Genomic DNA, 25,330 nt, shown 5'->3' on the forward strand with positions numbered 1-25,330 from the left:
AGTTATTTTATGTATGCAATTAACAAAAAAAAGAGATAATTTACTCTCTAAGGTACAAACCTGCAAATGGACCCAGCTTTTCATCTGTGACGATGTCATCCATGCTACTGTTACTCCCTCTAGCAGAGGCCCTTCTCATTACTACTGGTTCCACAGCTTCTGTTGCCTTGGTAACAGGGACTGTGGAATTCTCGGTATCAGCAGTGTGACCTTGACTCTCAGTCAACATGTTGGCCTCTGTAATGGTTTCCATGTCTTTAGAAGACCTCTTGTTCTACAATATTAACATGTGTATGTGTTAATTTTAACATAGTGGTACATTAAGGGCCGTCAACAACTCTCCTCTTGAAATAGTTTACTTCTTAATCAACACTCAGGAAGTGGGTCATAAAGGCAAATAAAGACAAAAGGGGAAGACATGTTATAAAAGCCTTTGTGACCATTAAGACTGACAAGAGAAAAAAAAAAACATGAACGTCCCTTAATACACATGGTCAGTTTACCTGTCAGCTGTTCACAAAATGTAAATTACTTTCTGATACCTTACTTTGTTGTGAAACCTATATCCATATCTATCTCTAAAAAACACTTATCTTTTATCTACCTAATATTCATACCAACTAGTGTCTCAAATCCATCACTTAATTTATTGGCTTTTTTTTTTAATATGAAAATTATGCACTTATTAATGAATAGGATGTTAGCATCTTCGTACTAAAATTATTTATGTTAATATCATAATATATAAAAATAATGTCATCATAATAACAATTTAAGTAAAAGATTTAATTATAATTTAATTCATATATCAGAAAACTAAAGTGTTATTCCTTCGTCCAAGAAAACTTTCATCACCACAAAATTATACACACATCAAGTTTTAATTACAGTAATTACTAAAGGACAATAACTCTAACATCCAATAAATGAGTTTAGTGTCAATATGAATTTGAACCTACATTACACAGTTGCCTGTCAAATTACAACAGCTGGTATGATAACAAGTTGATATACATGTAGATGTCCTTTATGTATTTTTTTTTTCTTTGGCATAACTGCTTCTAAAATAATTCATTTTTACAAATGATGGCATATATTCTAAGAAATTATCAATCTGGATATTATTATAGATTTATTAAAACACCAAATGACCCAATTTGGGCATTAAAATTTAATTTTGATTTTTTCTTATTATATGACACTATATTCAATAAATGTGTAATATGGTTCCCCATGCACTCATTCCAAATCAACTAAACCCCATCCTGGGTGAGAGAACAAGAATTCTTTCACATCATTTGAAAGACATTTCAATGTGAAGATACAGTTTTGTATAATAGTTTTGTACAATTATATGCAATATAAATTTTTTTAGTGTTGTGTAAGCTAGGGGAGGTAATACATATTTACATAGAGTATGTATAAGAAGCCATGTTCACATAATATATGTCAGTACCAGTACAATTGTGTTAGTAGCCTTTAGTTAATGGATGGCCTTACCCATCTCCTTGGCTATTAAGGGTAGATATATAGTGCATTTTAATAAATGAATAAGTGCTAAAAATAAATTGTACAAAAATAACACAGTTCTAAATGTAAAGACCTTAGAAGCAAGGTATGAAATCACTACGTGTACCAGTAATCAAATGAAATCATGATTTTATGATCGTTTTTAACTACATTTAGTTGACTAATCCTGATGTGAAGCCATGTGATATTCAAAATGACTATCTTAAACATGTTTAAACTACAGCTTAACAAAGCTGATGAAACAGACTGATGGACATACAGTTAGACATTATTAAATTTATAGAGCAGTTGTCAATCCCTCGTATAACTTATGGAGTCTGTGTGAAAAGACAAGCCTACAGCTATATGGTTGACTTTCACATTCTTCAGAGTTATCTCTCTTTGTCCATTTGTACATATTGCGTAAAGTAATTCCAAAGCTTATGGATTCCATTCCTATATTGCCATAGTACAGGGTATCAAAGAAAAGATACTGAACATAAATTAGAGCTACAAACATCCGCTCAATAACAATGATTTCTTTTTTAAGGTTTTCATGAATTAGCTCTCAACAACCTTAAATGTGAAGCTGAATTTTTTAAGTACACAAATTTATAGAGCAGTTGTCAATCCCTCGTATAACTTATGGAGTCTGTGTGAAAAGACAAGCCTACAGCTATATGGTTGACTTTCACATTCTTCAGAGTTATCTCTCTTTGTCCATTTGTACATATTGCGTAAAGTAATTCCAAAGCTTATGGATTCCATTCCTATATTGCCATAGTACAGGGTATCAAAGAAAAGATACTGAACATAAATTAGAGCTACAAACATCCGCTCAATAACAATGATTTCTTTTTTAAGGTTTTCATGAATTAGCTCTCAACAACCTTAAATGTGAAGCTGAATTTTTTAAGTACACATACATGCAGATTATTCATACAGAGTCAATTTGGAAAACACTGGTCTATAAAGTTATTAATATTATAGAATGAAAACTGCATTATGCCCATTGACCCCCAATTAACTCTACAAAGGGAAATAACTTTGTAAATGTGAAAATCAATCGTAAATTCTATACATTACATTGAAGCAACCTTACTACATATATGAGCTCAATGAACAAATGATGTCATAATTATCAGCCTGGACATAACACTTACATCAATAATGGCCATTTTTTCCTCAATGCCCACCAGAGCTGTATGGGGTGAAGGGGGAGGGAAGTCGGGGGTGGGGGGCTGGGTATAACCAGTGGGGGTCAAAGGTATTCCTGTTACCTCCTTCTTCCTGCTCAATTCTAAAGACCCTGGTGGCTTGGTACCTTTAAAAATTAAAGAAAGATAAATTGATTATGTATTAAATTTGTCATTGATTTTTTTTTTCTGTTTGAGATTAGAAAAAAAAAATTTAATTAGGTATAAGAAACGACTAAAATCTGACCCCACTAAAATAAGTGAATTTACAGTATTTTTTCATCTGACAATATAATAAACAATATTTCATATGCATTTATAAAACACTTTTTAAAATAATTAATCTGCAGTACCTTGTCCCTCTGCAGCATCACTAACTCCATTAGACAACCTCTCGGACTTTTCTTTTGCCTGATGTAACACAGATTCACTAATGGTCACATATTCCCCACCTGTATTATCACAGACTGGCACATCACAGTTATCCTGCTTTGAAGCACTAACCAATTTTTGTTTATCATGTTTATCCGACCTCATTGAGGGTTTGGGGACAAGTGGGGGTTTAGGTCCCTTTGGGGAGACTTTTGTTCCAGCGGGGGATTTTTTGTCTATAGGTTTGTCACCAACAGTTGGCTTTTTTGGAATGTCTAATTTTTGTTTAGAACGACTTATTGGTTCCTCATATATCACATCCTGTTCAATGGAATCCTTTGGAATGTTACAGTTTCTATCACAGTTGTTCATATATTCAGCCTCTGAGGTTTCTTTCCTTTCCTCTTCAGCTTTTTTGTTTGGTTCACTCTCATTCTTTGGAATGTCTGTTTTTGGTTCACTTTGAGCACTTGGAATGTTCTCAGATTTTGGCCCTGTCTGCATGAAAAGAGTGGCATCATAAGGATTATCTTCTTCCTTTGTTACCTCCCCTGTTGTTTTGGTCTCAAAACCTTTGGAAACTCTCATTGGTATGAATCCTTTGGAATCTCTCATTGGCGTAAAACCCTGAGATTCTCTCACCGTTGACACAGAAGCATTGTTCTCATACTGAATTCCTTCTTCTTCTACTGTTCTTTCACTTTCACTTCCTTCCCGGGCTGTTACAACAGAGGCATTGTTTTCATATTGTGTTCCTGCCTCTTCTTGAATTAAACTCAATTCCTTACCAGATTTGTTGCCTCCTTCAGCCTTTGACCCCCTGACCTCTGACCCTTCCTCTTGTATCCCAGCAGGACATGGAGGGGGCAGATTATCTTTGTCCCTAAATTTAGCAATTTCTCCAGCAAATTGATAAGTATCTATCACATCTTTACGGTCCAATGACTCTCCTTTACCGACAACACTGGAGGCAATCTGGTACGTGTCTATCACATCTTTCCGCTCCAGTGAACTTTTCCTTGTCACGCCTGATGCTATTTGGTAAGTATCAATGACCTCCATCCTGGCTAAGGACGAAGATTTAGTATGCACATCTACATCAGTTTGTTCTTGAGTATTGGGTTGTTTTACTTGGGACATTACTTCATACTCTGTTGTTGGTTCATTTTCTTCTGCAGCACTGTTATCTAAATTGACATCTAAGTTGGTTTGAATAACTTTTCTATCTTTGTTTTCCTCCAAATTCTTTACCTTTTCATCATTCAATTTTTCAACCTTTTCAACCTTTTTAGAATCTTTTAAATTATCACATGGTGCAGGAGCTGCTGTAGAGGAAGTGATGTCATGATCTTTTGATTTAATGGAAGGTTTAGTTAAATCACTTCCTGTTTTTAGAATTTCACTGTCTGAGGCAAGCCTGGTTCTATATGGTGGAGTACTTTCTGGCTTTTCTGGACTTGATTCAGATGTATTGCTTCTTTTTGGTAAAGGGCTTGTACCTTTCTTTTTTCTGAGAGGTTTAACTGGTCGATTTGGCTGAAATTGTATGAACAGAATCAAAATGAAAAGTTCTTTAGTTTTCTGTTATAATACAAGTTATCATATTTATTATACTTGACTTCAGTTATATTATTGCCTGCATTTATGTCTGAAAACAGCTTAAGTAAACTTCAAAATAAAACAAAATTTATGTTTGAAGTCAGGATTTTCACTTTTCACTAGAAGAAAGTACAACATACTGACCTTTGGGCTCTGCATAGGGGATTCAGACATTGCTAAATATCCACCTAGAAATTCAACAACAATGTTACTTTTGAATCACAACAAATAGAACTAAGGGATGCTTTCATCTTAAGTTTCATCTCTAATCAGAAGAATGAAAATTTATAATAATCAAAGAATACATATACTTCCTAGACATGATCCTTATTTTTATGCAAAGAAATAATATGTAATACATGTTTCAAAGATTATCATGATTCTAAACTAAAAATATTTAAACCTATTTTTAAAAGCTGAATACACTTTGTTGCACCAGAAAGTTTATTAAAAAGAACCCTACACAGATTCAGTTATTCATTTGTGACATTTTTTATTCACAAATTGATCACTATAAACCTAATCTAACTATCAATATTTATCATCCAGTTTTCTGTTCATTTTGAACATCTATCAATCTATGTCAGTATGTGATGTGTGTTTGCATCAACAATTTTTGCAAGTCTAGATACTTCTCTAATACAGTGTTTGGATGAAATATGATATACAGTACACAATCACTTCTTTTTTGTTCTTGAGAAGTAATCAGCCATATAAGACTACACTATTCTTATCTATATAGCCTACCTGGTTGTAACTGTGTGGGTAAAAATGGAAATAAATATGAACAAGTTAATTGGTAACTGTAAAACATTGAAATAAAACCGCATGGTCCTGGGGGACGTAAATGTGTTGTAACAATTATGACCACTTTGTGCTCGACAAAATTTAACACAGTCTTTTTTGGAAAGTCCAATTTATTTATCGGGAGGGGGTGGGGGAAATAAAATCATAAATGGCTCACAGTGGTTTTGTTTTAAAAAATAATATTTTGGAATTGTAATGTAAGCTCTCTCTTTTGACGTCCAAGTGATAATGGTCCTACAAAAAGAGGATTTAATGAAAACAATAAGTTGGTCCACACTTTGCATCAACTTAATGTGATATGTTGTAGTTTGGTGCAAGGTACTGGATATAATAATATATGTATATAATACATTTGCATTCAACCATTTGCATTAATTGGCACGTAATCAAACGCATCCATATCAACAATCGCACGTAAAATCGGTAGTTACTCGGATGTATATTTTTGAAAATTTCTAATTTATTTAAACATAATGACATTAAACAATGTTCAATGAAAACAAATAATGCTCATTGCACTAAACAATAATTAGGGTTTACTACGACTGTAAATGACTGTTAAAGCCATGTAGGTAGCAGGTGGTTGGTCACGGTAATTACTGTATAAACGCTGTCACAGGCAATAACAGTCACTTAGAGGCTCAGGAAACCCTATTTACTGCATGTACAAGTGCAATCAACATTTTACATTTAAAACCGATATTTTAATGCATTAATAAATAAGCTTAGAAATATTTTAAAATATACATCCGAGTAACCGAGTACCAATTTTAGTATTCGATGATATTACACATGCGATTGTCGATATGGGTGTGTTTGATTACATGCCAATATATATATACATGTAAAGTATATAATCATTAATTTTTTTTTTTGTTCTATATAAAACTAGCCTTACCGTCTATCGTAATACTATATAAATCTCTAATCCCGGCTAAGCTGTGTAAATCCACATGGAGCAGGGGGGTGGTCAAGTTCAAGTTCAGATACTGTACCTAGCCTGACCCTATACATCCTGGGGGTCGTCAAACACGACAAAGAGTTACATTACAATTACGAAGCAGATTATTTTTTTAAACAAAAACACTGTGAACAACTTATGATTTTATTTCTTGTGTTTATCTGATAAATAAGTTGAATTTGAAAATTGTTATATTAAATTTCGTCGGGCACAACGTGCTCATCATTATTACAACAGAAATACATTTACGGATAAGCCTCCTATCAGTGCATCTGGGTTTATTTCTACAAGAGTTTACAATGTTTTATAGTCTTCAATTTATTTGTTCATGTTTATTTACACTTTTACATTTCGGGTACTCAATCAAATTATTGTTACAATAATATATATGTATGTATAAAATAATATAATGTGTCATCTGTTTAATTAGTTTTACCTATGTACAGGTGAGGTGTCTCCCCCATCAAATGTTGACTGTCGGGGAGGAACAGGTGGGGCGTCCTTCTGGAAAACGGCATTCTCATCCTCACTGAAAGAATGGAAATTGGAATAATTACTAATCTCTGTGTGCATATGAACACTATGGTAATATAAAGCATTTTCGTTCTCTGTGCATTTTCGTGGTTTGAGGGAAAAAATAAAGGTTTGTATTTCGTGGATCTCATTGACAAGTAATATCTTTTGTGGATAAAAATTTCTGTGTGACCTTAAAATCCACAAAAATTAAATTTCTAAGAATATCATGTTCATCATATATTTATTTTATTTTTTTTTATTTTTGGGCTATGTGGATCTAAATATTGAAGTGCATGGAATTGTTTATTATTTAGTTGTTTATCACATTATATGTTATATTAACATTAATAAGTTGTATAACTCTCTTCATAATTGAATTTTTAACACTAGATTTTAATGTTAAGAAAACATTAGCTGTTTGGATATGTTATTATTAAGTAAATACCTTTCTTATTATCAAAATTCATTCTGTATTTAATATTAACATTAAGTACATTTATCATACTAAATAACAAAATCATAAAATAGAAAAAATATCTACAAATAAAATTTATCAATTAATTTTCAGATTGCTAAGGTGTAAATGGATTTAGACTTCAGGAAAGCCACAAACAAAAAACAATAATCGAAGGACATTCTAATTTCACCGTGTTAAATCAATACATGTAACTCTATATAACTGAATATAGAAACACATTTAAAAATATTTTTTTTACATTTTTTTTATTGTTCAATTAGCTATTTTGAAATAAAATTTGAAAACTTTGAAATTTATCAATCTCCTTTTTCAATATACTGTTGTGACAAAAAGTAAAGTACAAAATGATTGTCAGATTGTAAACATTCTGTGCATTCAGGAAGCTTTTATGAAATAAGACCACAGTACTGAGAGATTTATAGTCTTTTTAATATCACTAACAGTTGAATAGAAAAGATATTTCTGAAAGCAGGAAGAAGTAATGAATTAAAATTGTATTTAATATTAAAGCCATATCTCATATTTCAAGTCTCAACTGATATTTTGACATTGGATAGTGGACACCTTGAATTTATTTGGATAGGCTCACCACTATTGAAATAATTTTTTTTTCTATTTCAATAACATTATAGAAATTAATATTTTCAAGATTGAATGATAATAAAACTATTTTTAAAATATCTACAGGCATGGTACAATTTACAAGAAAATTCAAAAGTAGATTCCTTAAAATGGATCTGCCATTATTACACACAAACCTTGATGGGGCCTTTCCAGTTTGACTTTTGTCTATTCTTGCATACTGAACTGAAGCTTCACTAGTTCTGTGCATGGGGGGACTTTTCCTCTCTGGTTCTGGGGAACTGCTTACAGATGGGCGTGGCTTGGGAACAGGTTTAGGGGTGTGATCCACTAATGTTTCATAAACTTTAGCTTCAAGACTTTCTTGTGAATTCTTATTTAGATGATCTGCAAAAAGAGCATAAAATATTTCATGAAGTTACACATTTCCAATCTATTTTGTTATAATAAGTATCAGAAAAGAAAACATGGTCACAAGTCTATTAATATTTTTTTCTTGATTCAATTGCAGTAATGCATGAAGCAAGACCAAATAGTATAGCATTATTGCAACCACTATTAAAATAATTATTTCAAAAGTGGTCGTATAGCATACATGTACTAGTCCTTACTGATTATCACACAGACTTGTCACGTAGGCATATTTTATGAAGCACGCTAGCCGTAAGCGCTAGTATATCGTTATACTTTTACTAACGTCACTGTAGCCTTATTGCGAAGTCATGTTAACGCTTGTTTCTCCGTGTATATTTCTACGCGTGAGTATACACGAAAATGAGTTTTCAAATCAATTTCACAGTTGGCATAGTAGAAAAACACAGCGAATGTAAATATTTTGAATTGATTATTATCCTATAAAAGACCTTGAAGCATTGGTTGACAATGATAGTATTTTTCATGCAGTCAGAGATGGGTTGTCATGAGGAATGATAAGTAATTTTAGTTTATCCTCCTCTCAACAGATGTTTGGTTTACATTCTCTGCCCCTTTCATCAGTGTTAATCCCCCAAAACATAAATCTTCAATAGATAGGCTTCTATAGTGATGGGAATCGGTAAGAATTTCGTAGTCGATAATTGGGCTACTGTAACTAACTAATTATCAATTATTATCGGACATTTACAAAGTCTATCAACTTAGTTTATTAAATGGTAAAAATGGGTGAATAACTACTTTCTGTGGTGGTCCAGCTGTAGTTAGAATAATCTGAGTCTCGGGACCATGCAGCCCTAGTCCGTATGACAATATCATACGATAGAACATTCTATCTAGTCAAGCTGGTTCTTTGTTCATTTTGTAGAATCCAAAGTACATCCATACCCGAGAATGTATGCTATTATTCGTCTATTCGTCTGCGCCATTACGATACACAAATAACTTAATAGATAAGTCGCGGCTGGAATATTCGGCTTAAAAACCATTACGCTAGTAAAAAAGAGAATAACCCAATTAATCAGAATAAAAATTTTGTAATCGAGCACTTGGATTGTGCCAGCAATCGATTGGGACATCACTATAGGCTTCTGTAAGATTTCAAAATTTTTACATGGTTTGTAAAACCTACAAAAATGGTTTACCTGTAATTAAGGATAGAATTTCCAAAGAAGCTTGATTATTTTGTTCTTGAAGAATTTCCAACACTGTCTTCCCATCCTTATCTCTCTCAGTACAGTCTATACCTACAAAAAGATGAAGGATAATCAAAAGTGCTGCACAAAAATTCTGTTTCTATAAAATCAACACCACACTCTGGGATTGCTTTTGGTTTTGAATAATCACTTTCAGTTTTAAATGCATTCTTTTCAAATTTTCTATGCAGTCTCAGCAACATACCTCTATCCAGCAGTATTCTGACTATGTCCGGCTTACAATACAGGGCGGCTAGGTGTAAGGCAGTGCCATCCTCCGTCTACAACAGAGGAAAAATATTCAACATGCAATTATGTTATTTTTTTAAAATACAGTTCTAGACGGCCATTTTAAACAGCATAGTTGCATTTATTCAATATATGTGGCAAATATCTGAAAAATTCAAAACTTCTTTCACACTTATATTTAAATGGAAAACAATGCAAATCGCTCACACATCAGTAAATTTGTATCCTTTTTTTATTATACTGTATAAAGGGTTATTTTCGCTCTTGTTGTTTTTGACCTTTTTCACTTGCAAACAGTTTTGCCGTTTTAAAATCGCCCAATCATCTCTTTAAGAAATTAAGCTGTGTTCTTTGAATTTGCCCCATTTTAAAATCGCCCATTCATAAAGAGGGTGAAAGGGGCAAAAATTAAATGTGGGCGAAAATTTCCCTGTATACAGTAACAATTTATACTGACAAATTTTTATACTATCAGGCCTTTGTTGTTAAAGTTACAAGAGAATTTCTGGCTAGCTTCCTAAGAGAATGTTTAAGCAAGAAATTTTCTCTTCTATTAATTTACTAGCTTGGACTCTACTTCTGACAGCAAAAAACTTATATATCCTTTTTGTCATGCCTTTTTACCTTTGTATTTATATTAAAGCCTTTGTCCAACAAGATCTCCACTATCTGCCTGTGTCCACATGCCACAGCCAGATGGAGTGGAGAGTGGATGAAGGTGGGACTGTGGACCAGGTCTGGACACTTGTCTATCAGGAGCTGCACCACCTCCACTCGACCGTAACGAGCAGCGAGGTCAAGAGGTGACTCATCCTTCAGGTTACGGATGGTCGGATCTGAGTGATGTTCCAGAAGGATGCTGACTGTAGGAGTGAAGCCATATTGTGCTGCACTGTGGAGTGGGGTTTCTCCATCACAGTTCTGAAATTATAAATTATTTATTTTCAAACTTTAATATGGTGCACATCATGTAAACCAGCCTGGGTTTATTAGGTCTTTCCACCTTTCTGTGGAAAGACCTATTGATATTCTTCTGTTTATTAGGTCTTTCCACCTTTCTGTGGAAAGACCTCTTGAAATGCTTATGTTTTTTATTATTCTATTTCTCACCTTATGTTTTGACACCGTAAGACTTATCGAAAAACTTTATAGTTCATGATGCTGGATATTTAAAGTTATTCCGAAAAATCACCCCCCATGTTTTAACTTAGACCCCTTATGCAGTTATTGCCCCTTTCACCGTAAAGCTTGTTATCGCTACTCCTCCGAAACCGTAAATTGTAGAGATGCAGAACCTTCACTAACGTCTTCAACTAATTTAGGAGACATTTCAATCTATTCATTGCAAAAGTTTTCTTTGACCCCTTCAATGAGTAACTGCCCCTGAAAGTTTATAAATTTTATAAAAAAATAAAAATTTTCAAAACGAGAAGTCGTAGAGACATGAAACCAACTGCATAAGTTTTATTGACCTTTGACCTTCAAATTCATTTCAAGGTCAAAGGTCAAGGTCATTCCAAATATGAGGAATAAATTTCTTTTAATAGCTCTTACATCCTTAAACATATACAATCTATCTTCTGTCTGTGATATGCACTCTTAATACTCTTTCAAAGATTTTATTCTTGTACCCTAAGATTGACCCTTTTAAAAGTTATTGCCCCTTGTGCGAAAAACCTTGTTATCGCTACTCCTCGGAAACCATAGACCGTAGAGACATCAAATCTTCACTAATGTCTTAAGGGTCTTCAGGCCTAACTTCACTGTATAAGTGCGAAAGGATCTGATGACCCCTTATGAGTTATTGCCCTTTAACGTCTTTGTACTTACCATTAAACCTTATAACTTGAAAAGTATAAGTCGTAGAGGCATGGAATTAATTGCATTGTGACCCTTGACCTTTGACCTTGAAGATTTTTTCAAGGACAAAGGTCAAGGTCATTTCATTTTTTTTTTATTTTAATTTTTTAAAATTTATCCTTTTAAGACAATTTTGTTTTCTTATTCATGGAATTTAATTCTAAGTAGTCAGATATAAAACAAAAATTCAAAGAAGGTGGAAAGACCTCTTATTGTTCTTTGAACAATAAGTCTCCTAGTTATTATTCTTTTTTTTTATTATTTTTCCGCCGCATGTTTTTTTGTTTGAAGATATATCGAAAAGATTTATAGTTCATAGGAATGTACTCCGTAAAAGATGTTTGCAGTTGATCCTGCGTAAATGAACCTTGACCGCTTTCGAAGTTATTGCCCCTTTTGCAAGAAATGCTTGTTATCGCTACTCCTCCGAAACCATAAACCGCAGAGGTATGAAACCTTCACCAATGTCTTCGACTAATTAAGGGGACTCTTCAATCTATTCATTGCGAAAGAATTCGGTGACCCCTTCAATGAGTTATTGCCCCTGAAACTTTTTGAATTTTACAAATAATTAAAAAATTTCAAAACAAGAAGTCGTAGAGACATGGGACCAACTGCATAAGATTCATTGACCTTTGACCTTAAAATTCATGTAAAGGTCAAAGGTCAAGGTCATTCCAAAAATGAGAAAATTAGCTCTTTTTATATCTCTTTTGTCTTTTGACATATACTTAATGTCTATGATCATTAATATGTACTCTTAAAACTGTTTCAAAGATTTCATTCTTGTCCCCTAAGATTAAACCTTTTAAAAGTTATTGCCCCTTGTGCGAAAAACCTTGTTATCGCTACTCCTCCGAAACTGTACACCCTAGGGACACCAAACCTTCACTAATGTCTTAAGGGTCTTTAGACCTAACTTCATAATATAAGTGCAAAAGATTCTGATGACCCCTTATATGAGTTATTGCCCTTTAACTTCTTTATACTTACTATTAAACCTTGTATCTTGAAAACTGTAAATGGTAGAAGCATGGGGTTAATTGCATTGTGACCCTTGTCCTTTGACCTTGAATATTTTGTCAAGGTCAAAGGTCAAGGTCATTAAACAAATAAGAAATTAAGCTCTTTTTATATATCTTTTGTCTTTTAACATATGCAATCAGTCTTTGCATCATTAATATGTACTCTGAAATCTATTTTAAAGATTTCATTCTTGTTTCCCAAGATTGACCCTTTCAAAAGTTATTGCCCCTTATGTGAAAAACATTGTTATCGCTACTGCTTCAAAACCGTAGACTGTAGAGGCATGAAACCTTCACTAATGTCTTAAGGGTCTTTTAGCACACCTTCATTGTATAAGTACTAAAGGATCGAATGACCCCTTATATGAGTTATTGCCCTTTAACTTCATTGCACTTAATATTTGAACTTATAACTATAAAACTAAAAGTCGTAGAGGCATGGGGTCAATTGCATTGTGACCCTTGACCTTTGACCTTGAAGATCTGATCAAGGTCAAAGGTCAAGGTCATTCCAAAAAAAAAAAATTAAATTTTCATTTTCTTTTTTTAAGCCATTTCCCTTAAAATTAAATTAGAGAGTGAAATATAAAATTATAAAAAAATTTAAAAAGGTGGAAAGACCTCTTATTGTTCTGTGAACAATAAGTCTCCTAGTTTTTGTACATGTTTCTTGACAATTTATTTTGACATTTATAATACAGAGCTCCAGATAAGGTGCGTATTAGCAGAATTATGCATTGAATTTTACAAAATACGTATTGAAAATTAAAATAGAGCATACAATTACGCATTAGCAATCGTAGATAAGCATTACACCACGAAAGTACTGCATACAACAGGTTGAAGAATACAAGTACGACTTACTTAATGATAAGAATTAAGGTTAACTCAGTGTTTGATTTTTCTCCAAACAAAGTACAGATTTAAAAGCCTTTTAGTGACCAGGAATATTCTAGTAAAGCCGACGACGATCTCTATTTCAGGAGGAAGAATCAAGAGATTTACATTTAAATCAATTTGAAATTCTATAAACAGAAAGACTATGCACTAGGCATAACTTTTTATTATGGGTTCATTGCCAATTTTACACTTCTCTCAACTTGCCACATTAACGAAGAGTCTTTTCTCTAAGTTTAATTACTCTTGATACGATATCATCTTAAATGGAGGAAGTTTTCTGTGTTTCTGACTCTATGGTACCTTGACCTACTGTATAATCTTCCTTGTCAAAAAAGAATGCTTCCCAATTTTAGCAAAAAGTCTTGTTGGTATTTTCAAAATTTATTTAAATAATTGCAGGAACTGACCTTTGTAGTTTTTTCCCTCTTCAAAATCACTTATATTTCGATTACAAGCTCAAAATCAAAATAAAGGTCAAAACATTTATACATGTAAACAAAATACTCCTCAATCATTTTGCTGAAAATCAAAATCTGCATTGATTTGAAAATCAATACACTTTGGGGTAAAAAATTATCTGGAGCTCTGTAATAGCTGACAAAGACTTGAAAATTACCACAGGCACCTGACAAATGGATTTTTTTTTGGGGGGGGGGGGGGGTTACACCCTCTCTGCATCAGGTGCCTGGAGTAGGAAGCATGTCTTCAAGAACTGGAGTTGGATTGTCAGACAAAAGAATATGTAATATGTTAGCATTATTTCCTTTTAACTGACTCTATATGCTTATGAAGTTATGAACATAAATCTTCAAAGTCTAACCAATTATAACTTACAGTAAGAGTGAACTTAATTAAACTTGAATTTTGTGTTTTGTTTACCTGTAGGTTGACTTGGACTTGTGAGTGAGGATTTGTTAGCAGTATTTTACAGATTTCCACATTGCCTTTCCACGCTGCTAAGTGGAGGGGGTTACATCCACGGTTGTCTACAACATTTACTGAGGCATTCTCTCTTAGCAGTATCTCAACAGCACCTCTGTGGAAAAATTAAAAGTATATCCTCATGGAATAGAGTAGCATTTTTTAACTTAATAAATTAAATATATGTTTTCCCTTTTATCATGTTGTTTAATTACATACAATGCAGTTCTGTGGAATGATTTTAACAAACTTTTTTCTGGATCAAATAGCAATATCAATAATAAAAGTTTGGTTTCCAATACAGTGCTCTCTCTCTCTCTCTCTCTCATAAAAAATACAATTAAGACTATAATCATGTTTCAGAGAGAAATCAGTTTTTTCTCTGTCTGACATACATGTATACTTTCCACTCTGCTTAAATCTCTAATTTACTTCAGACACAATCCCTGATTGAAGTCAGAATTTGCTGAACAAGTAGAAAGAGAAGGTACATAGCATCTTGGCCAAACCAAATTGATTTTCTTTAACAAACAGCATCCCTAATTGCTTTCCACAAAAAATCCAATAAGGAAAGACTTAAGGACTCTTATCAGAGGATGGTCAATTTACACTGTGAATGAAAGTGAACGCTTATCCTCCATACAGAATCTTACAAAACAAACCCAAAAAAGAAAATGTCATCAAAACTTGCGTGGGTAAAAAACATACACTAAAAACTCTGTGCCTAGAAGATATTTATTTCATGCTTATCTTTAAAGTGCACAAATATGGTATCAATAGACTGTTGTACCAGCTTACGACTTCCTTAACCGATCGTAAATGTCAGACTTAATGTCATCAAATTCATCCTGAAGCTTTAATATTTCATCAGTCTGCGAGACGTTAGGTCTTTTCACACCATGCAAACCAAAAACTGGCCTAATATTAGAAACAAAACAAATTTATAGAAGCTCCTATCTTAGTTGTAAATAACAGAACTTCAAGCTAAACTGTCATTTTTTTGTAAATAATTCCCTATAAGTGCATTAAATTGCACAGCATGCACAGGAAGTTTTAGGACTTTCCCTATAGGCAGGTGTGCGGAATTGAATTGTTAAGGCAGTAATATTTTGCACTACAAATATAATAAATGGCTTTACGCTGGCCAAATTTTTGGTTATGTACCGGTGTCATATAATATATTGAACCCCGCGATATTTTGAACCCGGGTTCAAAATATCGCTGCGAAATATTGAACCCCCTATAAAATATTGAACCCGGGGTTCAAAATATTATGGCCATAAAATATTGAGTCCCCCTGCCCTTTTAATTTCAGAGGTTAGGGGGTTCAAAATATTATGGCCATAAAATATCGAGTTCCCAACCCATTTAAATTTACAGGGAGGGGGGTTCAAAATATTATGGCCATAAAATATTGACCCTCCCTCCCCTCCCCTCCCCTCCTATAAATTTAAGAGGGAGGGGGTTCAAAATATTATGGCCATAAAATATCGAGTCCCCTACTCATTTAAATTTACAGGGAGGGGGGTTCAAAATATTATGACCATAATATTTTGAACCACCTCCCTCTTAAATTAAAAAGACAGGGGACTCAATATTTTATGGACATAATATTTTGAACCCCCCTCCCTGTAAATTTAAATTGGTAGGGGACTCAGTATTTTATGGCCATAATATTTTGAACCCCCTCCCTGTAAAATTAAATGGGCAGGGGGACTCAATATTTTATGGCCATAATATTTTGAACCCCCTCCCTTATAAATTAAAAGGGCGGGGGACTCAATATTTTATGGCCATAATATTTTGAACCCCCTCCCTTATAAATTAAAAGGGCGGGTGACTCGATATTTTATGGCCATAATATTTTGAACCCCCCTCCCTGTAAAATTAAATGGGCAGGGGGACTCAATATTTTACGGCCATAATATTTTGTACCCCCTATCTCTCAAATGAAAAAGGTAGGGGTTCAATATTTTATAAGGGGGTTCAATATATCGCAGCGAACAAGAGGCCCATGGGCCACATCGCTCACCTGAGAAGCTTTGACCAATCTGTTCTTTACCAGATTTCACCCTTGTTATACATAATGCATCCCCACCCTACCCCACTGATCATAATTTAGACATTTTGAAATCTACACACCCACATGATCCTTCCATGGGCACATATGTTTCAGCTTTTTGGCCCAGTGGTTCCCGAGAAGAAGATTTTCAAAGATTTTTCCTATATATTTCTATGTAAAACTTTGATTCCCTATAATGGCCCCGCCCTTCCCCCGGGGGTCATGATTCCTACAATTTAGAATTTACACTACCCCAGAATGCTTCCACATAAGCTTCACTTTTTCTGGCCCAGTGATTCTTAAGAGGAAAAATTTCAAAGATTTTTCCTATATATTTCTATATAAAACTTTGATTCCCCATTGTGGCACCACCCATCCCCCGTGGGTCATTAATTGAACAATTTAGAATCTACATTATACCAGGATGCTTCCACATAAGTTTCAGCTTTTCTGGCCCAGTGGTTCTCGAGAAGATTTTCAAAGATTTTTCCTATATATTTCTATGTAAAAATTTGATACCCCATTGTGGCCCCGCCCTTTCCCTGGGGGTCATGATTTGAACAATTTAGAATCTACATTATACCAGGATGCTTCCACATAAGTTTCAGCTTTTCTGGCCCAGTGATTCTTAAGAGGAAAAATTTCAAAGATTTTTCCTATATATTTCTATATAAAACTTTGATTCCCCATTGTGGCACCACCCATCCCCCGTGGGTCATTAATTGAACAATTTAGAATCTACATTATACCAGGATGCTTCCACATAAGTTTCAGCTTTTCTGGCCCAATGGTTCTTGAGAAGAAGATTTTCAAAGATTTTTCCTATATATTTCTTTATAAAACTTTGATTCCCCATTGTGGCTCCACCCATCCCCCGGGGGTCATGATTTGAACAATTTAGAATCTACATTATACCAGGATGCTTCCACATAAGTTTCAGCTTTTCTGGCCCAGTGGTTCTTGAGAAGAAGATTTTCAAAGATTTTTCCTATATATTTCTATGTAAAACTGTGATTCCCCATTGTGGCCCCGCCCTTCCCCCGGGGGTCATGATTTGAACAATTTAGAATCTACATTATACCAGGATGCTTCCACATAAGTTTCAGCTTTTCTGGCCCAGTGGTTCTTGAGAAGAAGATTTTCAAAGATTTTTCCTATATATTTCTATGTAAAACTTTGATTCCCCATTGTGGCCCCGCCCTTCCCCCGGGGTTCATGATTTGAACAATTTAGCATCTACACTACCCCAGGATGCTTCCACATAAGTTTCAGCTTTACTGGCCCAGTGGTTCTTGAGAAGAAGATTTTTTAATGACCCCACCCTATTTTTGTCTTTTCTTGATTATCTCCCCTTGCGAGGGGATATGTCCCTTCATTTTAACAATTTAAATTCCCCTTTACCCAAGGATGCTTTGTACCAAGTTTGGTCAAAATTGGCCCAGTGGTTCTTGAGAAGAAGTCGAAAATGTGAAAAGTTTACAGACGGACAGACAGACAGACGGACAGACGGACGGACGGACGGACGACGGACAAAATGTGATCAGAAAAGCTCACTTGAGCCTTCGGCTCAGGTGAGCTAAAAAGTGAACCCGGGTTCAAAATATTACGCGATATTTTGAACCCGGGTTCAATATATCGCGGTATCAAAATATCATGCTACACCGGTATACATTATAGGAATATATTAACTTTCAGATCCATTGCTCTTCATGTGCGAATTCAAACTGACTTGTCTGGCTGAAAAATGTACTAGTGGCCCAAGATTTAGAAAAATAAAATTATTTCAATTCATTCATACTAATAGCATGCGAGCACACTAATATCAGGAACTGATGCTTATAGAGCAAATTAATTTTCATTATGTGATTGACTTGATGTGCCTGTGATGCTACAAGAAAAACCAACTTGTCAATTTTAACTCATACATGTATTGCCATTAAGCAGTATGCCCTGTTTCATTTAAAATAAAATATTTATTTTTCAAATTGCTCTGAAAATCTTTAATAGAGATGACTGTGAAGTCACACTTATTAAAGGAAACTAGCAGCTAGACCGAGTTCCTTTGCCAAACACTCAGCACTTAAAGTGAAAATAGAGGGTCCTTTGGATGGGATCGGAAAAACCGAGGCCCTGTGTCACAGTAGGTGTTGGCAAAATTAAAAACCCTCACTTAATGGCCCAGGTGCATCATGAATGCCAAGTATAATTTGAAGCCCCTCACTGGTTTAAGGTGTCATCTAAATATGAGTGAAAAATTCTGGGATGGGACATAAAACAACATACCATCAATCAACCCAACGTCCAGGAGATCAGTCGGTCTTTACCAGTAATTTATTAACATTGTGAATCAGTTGTAAAGTTTCTGTGCTCCAATACGAGGTTTTTTTTGTATATATCAAAATTTAAATGCATATTTAGAAAACAGTATTGAATTTTTAATAAATTGATTTTTTTTATTATTTTGGCAATTGCGGGGAAATGGTAAATTTTTATTTCTATGATGTGAACATTAAGTGTATGCTGCATAACAGTTCAGTAAGTTGCAAAGAGTTAAAGATACACGTTTTCACTTATATAATTACGTTTAGATACCATTCACTCTATATTTGCTAAAAAAGAAATAACAGCTAGCTCTGAAAAACTAGTCTACAAACAAAAATTCTACCATTCAATTTCCATGTCCATTATCATGTTGCTATATTTTTTTTCCTTTTAAGGTAATTTACTACAGAATGATTCCGAATTAGGAGAAGTGCTTTTTTAATTATATTTCCTAGAGCAGCACATACTGTCTTATCATAGATCTGCATTCACCCTACACTTATTCATAAATTCTTCCCTATTATATTAATCAATACACATAACATTTATTTTTAATTCAATCGGCTCTACCTTTTCATTGGAAAATCTAGCTGCAGAATGTGTCAAGAGCACTTGTAAGTCCATAGAATGTATGTAACAGACCTTGTTTGAATTATGGAATAATTTGGGGGGCAGGGGGCCAATTCAATTTTTCTTTGTTTGTGGGGATTTAAATTTGTGGATAAAGAATTGATGAGTAGTCAATTATTTGACATACTGTAGATCACTAAATTTTCGCGACACCTTATTTTCGCAAGGTAGTCAACTAGTCATTGACTCTTGATAAGCGAGACAAAATGTTCACGAATTCTGGTTATTGCTCTATATAATCTTAAGGAATACTATTATACGCGAGAATTTAATTTTCGCGAGCACACTGTCTCACGTAATTACGCGAAAATAAAGTTCTCGCGAATAAAAAGTGTTTTACAGTAATACTTTTCATGTTCATAATGTTGGACATGAATTAGTGGACCTTTTCATATATCAAAAAAAAAACAAAAAGTAAGCCCCCATGAAAATTGTGATTTCAGAGTAAAAACATAATTTTAAAAGATGTTAATGGAACGGACAATTAAGATGCACCAATAAAAATCAAATTTATCTGTAACAACTTTCTTAACCTGTTAACTAAAACATCATCATACTACCTTTTTGTGTTAATATGGGAAAACTTTATGTAACATCCTTCCACTTTCAGTGAAAGAATTTTTTTTCCAAAATAAAGTTGATAAAGATCAGTTAAGAGTGTTTTAATCCTGTAATATTGTAAGCAAAATATCTTGATTGAGACATACCAAGAAAAACAGGAATTTACAGGGTGTATTATTTAGTTTTTAGACCTTTTTCTTTTTTAAAGATTTATCAATTACAAACTGGACAAGCAGATAAACTCAGCAAATAATGTCAAATTTTGAACAGTATTACCCATTAAATCTTAAAGATCTTCCTTACTTTTGCACAGAAATGTTTTCCTTAATTATGTTGTTGTTTTCTTTACAAGAAAAATGTACATAGAACATGAATGCCCTGTCAAAAGCACATGTGTAGCAATAGTAACAAGATGTGTTTGTGAAACACTGATGCCCTTAAAGGCTTTAAGTTATAGTAGCTATTTGTGGGGGGTTGAAGTTTCTCCAATGCAAGTCGAACTCCAAAGGTCAAATGGTTAAAATTGTTGGCATCCAAAGGAAGGTATTATCAAAGAATACACCTGTGAAATGTAAAACCCCTAATGCTAACTGTTCAAAAGATATGGCCAAAGTTAAAGTTTTTTAAAAGCAAGTCTAAGTATAAGGTCATGGTCAAAAGGTCAAAAATATTTTTACCCATTGAAAGGTCTTGTCACAATGAATATAAATGTGAAGTATGAAATCCCTAGCTCCAACTGTACAAAAGTTATGGCCAAGGTTAAAGTGTGGTATTTTTTTGTAAAAGTGGGTCAAACTCCAAAATCAATATGTCAAATTTGGTACAGGTGTACTACCCAAAGAAAGTTCTTGTCACAAGTAATATACCTGTGAAATATAAATGCCATTACTCCAACCACTCAAGAGTTACGGGCAAGGTTAAAGTTTTTGCAGACAAACAGACACATGGACAGGGCAAAACTACATCATTATATCACCGAATCTTTGATTAAGGGGGCATAAAAATGGAAATGTAACCTTACATGTATGTACTGGTTAGGGCTGTGTTTTGAGCCAAAATTTTTGATACGATACAACATTTTTTAAAGCGATATGCGATATATTGGATTCTAAGACAAGTCCATAAGAAAGGGCTTCTAGATCATTTTAATGCATAAATTTCATAACAATTAAGTGTTTTATTAACCGTTTTAAAGTTTTTGTCTCATTGTCTTTACAAATAACACTTCAAACTAAAATTTTGATGACAGTAAAAGCAACATGTTCAAATAATTTTCTCTTTGTACTTTGTAATAATTATAAAAACTGTGCTATTTTCTTACAAATTATATCATTATTGAACAGTTTTAACTCAAAAAAGTAAAATATAATCTTTGGTGATTGAATATCCCATCTTTTTAACAGAATTAGAAGAAAAACTGTCTGTCCAATACGTATTGGAAGTTATTTTTCGATACGATATTTTTCTTGAATATCGATACGTATCGATATATTGATACAGCCCTAGTACTGGTAGCTGTTATTTTTATGCACCCATAACTGAAGATTCAGGGGTGTACAGTTTTCTTCCTATCCGTCTGTCTAGCTGTCTGTCTGCCTGCAAAAACTTTAACCTTGTCCATAATTTTGGAGTGGTAAGGAAAAACTTTCAATCGTTTACCAACTAAATAAAGATTCACAGATTTAAGTAATCATGGATTAAGCAAATTTATGTGTATAATGGTATAAAATTGTTATTGGTGAAGAGATATCAGGGATTTATCAAGGCTGTTTTTACTACCGGTAAACGGTACTTTCCCCTCTTGAAAAAGGTGCAAAAATTCCCCTTTTTCAGATAGAAAATTCTCTGATTAAATGGAATATTTAAAACATCGTTCTGAAATTTTCCGTTTTTGTCCGATTGAAGTTTTACAGCAAATTTACCATCCTAGTCATTCAAACGCTTTTAAAAGAAAGAATATATTATTCAAGCTTTTATTTGATATTGATCGGTAAACATGTGCCAAGTCCATGGAGATGATGTCGAAAGATACGCGTGGGATTGCAGAGTTAAGAAAAGTGTAGATGAGTAAGATGGAGCTTATATCACTATGAATCTGAAGAATGGAGTAACAACAAAAACAATGTTAGTAGTGAAACATGAAAAACAGAATTGTTTTGTGATAGATATTGAGAGAAAAAATTAAATAAAGTCCTGACCTGGTTTAATTTTTTTTTGTGTGTGTGCTGTTTAGTATTTTGCCTAAAAAGTGAAGTTTTTGTGGTCTTTGTTAAGGTCTACAAATGACCCTCAGAAGCTCTAAGAATAAAGGATTTTGCTCCATTTATTTAAAAATTTTCCGGGGGGCATCATGGATACTCGCGCCTCTGGCACTCAGATCGAGTCTGTGGCTCTCATTTTTCCCCTTTACATATTAAACGGTAGTAAAACAAAATAGCTAGATAAATCCATGGATATACATGTATCAAAGTACAATAGTGAAGCTGGTTCAAACTGAATGCAACTCTGGAATTTTTATTCAACAACACAAAGAGATAATCATATCTTTCTCAGTTCAGAAAATACGACTTGCATGGTACATGTACACCCCATATCATTATAGGGTTATCAAAAAACATCAATTACAGGAACAGAATTGTACATGGGAATTAAAGAATCAGTGCTTTTTATTCTTATTCAGTATACTAGTTCATCAGTTTCACTACAGAGCTAGTGGTAAATGCATCTGCCTACTTACACATGATCGTTGAGTGCAGCAAGATGAAGAGGTGTGTCTTTCTCTCTGTCCACACAGTTTATGTTAACTTTTAAGAAACTACTGCAAAGAGAAAACCCAAAGTATTAATGCTTTGATATATATATGTACATAATTGGTACCTGGTATCAATGTGCTCAAATTATTTTAAAAAAAAACAATAAGAGAAAGTGAATATAGAGCCTTTGAAAGAAATCGTGTCATTTTTATAATTTATGTACAAAGTACATCTGAAACATGAACTGGACCAATATTGACTGCATAACTGACAAAAGTTACAGGCTTTTCACCCATGCATCTCTGAATTATGTCATAAAAAGTAACTAATGTTCTCATTGAATGAAATATTCAAATAACTGATATTATGATTTTAGCATTTAGTTTTTCTTGAACTACAGGGTTCCTCCACTATATATATGGAGTAATAAATCAAGAAACGACAGATTTTTGTGTGCAATAAATATACACTTTTAACAATAGGTGCCAGGCTTTGTACCTCAATCTCTAGTTGACCATCCCAGTTTCTTTGTTTCGTTTAATTTCAGAGACAGGCCAGCAGGTAGGAACCTTTATTTACCTATACCACTGCTCTACTTTAAGAAAAATGTGCAGGGGGTTGGAAGGGAGGGGCAGAGCATCTGAATTAAAATCAGAGTTCTTGAAATCTTTCGGTCCTGTTGGCAAGACCGATAAAAACAACCAAGGACCGATAACTTTACGTTCTGTCTCAGTCCAAATGACCGGTAAATATTGAGAGCAACTTGCAAAAATCCGACTAAATTTCGTACAAATTCCCTATAACCGACCGATCATAATCTGTTAAATGCTTTTCAGTACTAGTATATCGTAATGGCTTCTTCGATGAATGCAAGTACCAAACTATGATTGATTAACTGTTAAAACAAGTTTGTCGATGGCACTACCCAGGTAGGGTAAGCCAGGTGAGAAAATCGAACTACATTAAAAACTTATGAAGTAAATCGACCCCCATGAGAATTCAACAAAAATTGTTATACGATGATCAAATCGGCTAGCTGCAGAACTGTAGCTCTCCGAAAAAATATATATTGATAGACCGGAGAGCTACAGTCCACCCATTGAAAAAACTGTATATTTATTGCGCACAAAAAAGTGCACTCGGTTCTGGATTAAATCTTCCAAATTCTTACCTCAATTGCAAAAAAGCTAGATTTGAATAAAGTTCTTACTTCTTTATCAATTACTTTCGTAGTATACATCTGTACGAAGCGCGTTGGACAGAATTATCTTGCAAACCAAAATGGCAGTATAAATAGGCAAAATTTTCGATGATCTCAATTTCAAGGCCAGGAGGGCTATTAAAAACAATTATAAGGAATGTTTTGTTGTGGAAACAGTGAAAAATTATGTTAGGAACACATGGTTAGTAATATTTTGAGATGACAGTTTTTAAGAACACTGAGAAATAAATCAAGAAACAGTGCACTTTTTTGTGCGCAATAAATATACAGTTTTTTCAATGGGTGGCACTGTAGCTCTCTGGTCTATCAATATATAATTTTTCGGAGAGCTACAGTTCTGCAGCTACAAATCGGCATGAAGTTTGCAGTGTGTATATGATGCAGTGTGCAAAATATATTGATAATAAAATTCAATTACAGTTTTCATCTTTTTATTGAATTTTTTTTTTGGACTGATGGAAAGCTGTCTGGACTGACAAACTTTCTTTGGCAGTCAGTCCAAATGACTGACAGAAGAGAAAAGATTTCAAGAACTCTGTAAAATATAATATAATAGCAAAGCAATACATTGCACAGGATTCCGCCATCCCACCCCAACTCCTTTGCCAATGATGTGGGCCTGTCATTTCTCAATATAAATGACAAGTTACAAAGTAACAGGTAGTTTATCAAGTTTATGCTGTAGAATATATCAAATTAAAGGGCTTGAAACTCTCCAATTTTTCGAGTATAAATTTGATGGGTGGACTTAGAATTAAAAAAAGTTATACTAGGCTTAAAATAAGGCTAAATCCTACTGCATTTAAAAAGCATCTAATGATTCATACAAGAGCTACCGCATCGACAAAATCGGCACTTTGTTTTAATGCATGTTTCAGAAAGCGTCAAGACATAATGTTACATAGATGACACCCTTGTAGTGTAAGATATTACGCAATGTGTTCCTGTTATGTACAACTAACCAACCTTAGATTGGTCAGAAGGCTACTCCCACTTGTTGATTTTTTCAGGAGTTTCTCGATGACCTCGCATTTTCCATGTCTGGCTGCTTCGAGTAGCTCTTGGTCTTTGTCTATGCCTACCAGTTGACGGATAGCAGCCATACCATGAGTTCTAATTCTAACGAGTTACTTCCTCATCTCATTTGCACCATCTTAATAAATTTCTGTTTACAAGA

General features: G+C 33.9%; 1 protein-coding gene across 1 annotated transcript; it reads right to left on the reverse strand.

The window, feature by feature from the left end:
* Nucleotides 1–40: 40 nt before the first annotated feature.
* LOC134275921 (uncharacterized protein DDB_G0284459-like) lies at nt 41–25,330 on the reverse strand. Its single transcript, XM_062758197.1, has 13 exons — nt 25,120–25,330; nt 22,916–22,996; nt 14,562–14,718; nt 10,522–10,818; nt 9,854–9,929; nt 9,598–9,699; nt 8,197–8,407; nt 6,881–6,973; nt 5,424–5,446; nt 4,821–4,864; nt 3,059–4,613; nt 2,673–2,833; nt 41–274 (listed from the first exon to the last, which is right to left on the reverse strand). The coding sequence occupies exons 1-13, from the start codon at nt 25,254–25,256 to the stop codon at nt 41–43; spliced, it is 3,171 nt and encodes a 1,056-aa protein (XP_062614181.1). The 5' UTR covers nt 25,257–25,330.

The sequence above is a fragment of the Saccostrea cucullata genome, unplaced genomic scaffold, assembly GCF_032062105.1.
Source record: "Saccostrea cucullata isolate Sc308-1 unplaced genomic scaffold, CSIRO_AGI_Scuc_v1 ctg139, whole genome shotgun sequence".
NCBI lineage: Eukaryota > Metazoa > Mollusca > Bivalvia > Ostreida > Ostreidae > Saccostrea > Saccostrea cuccullata.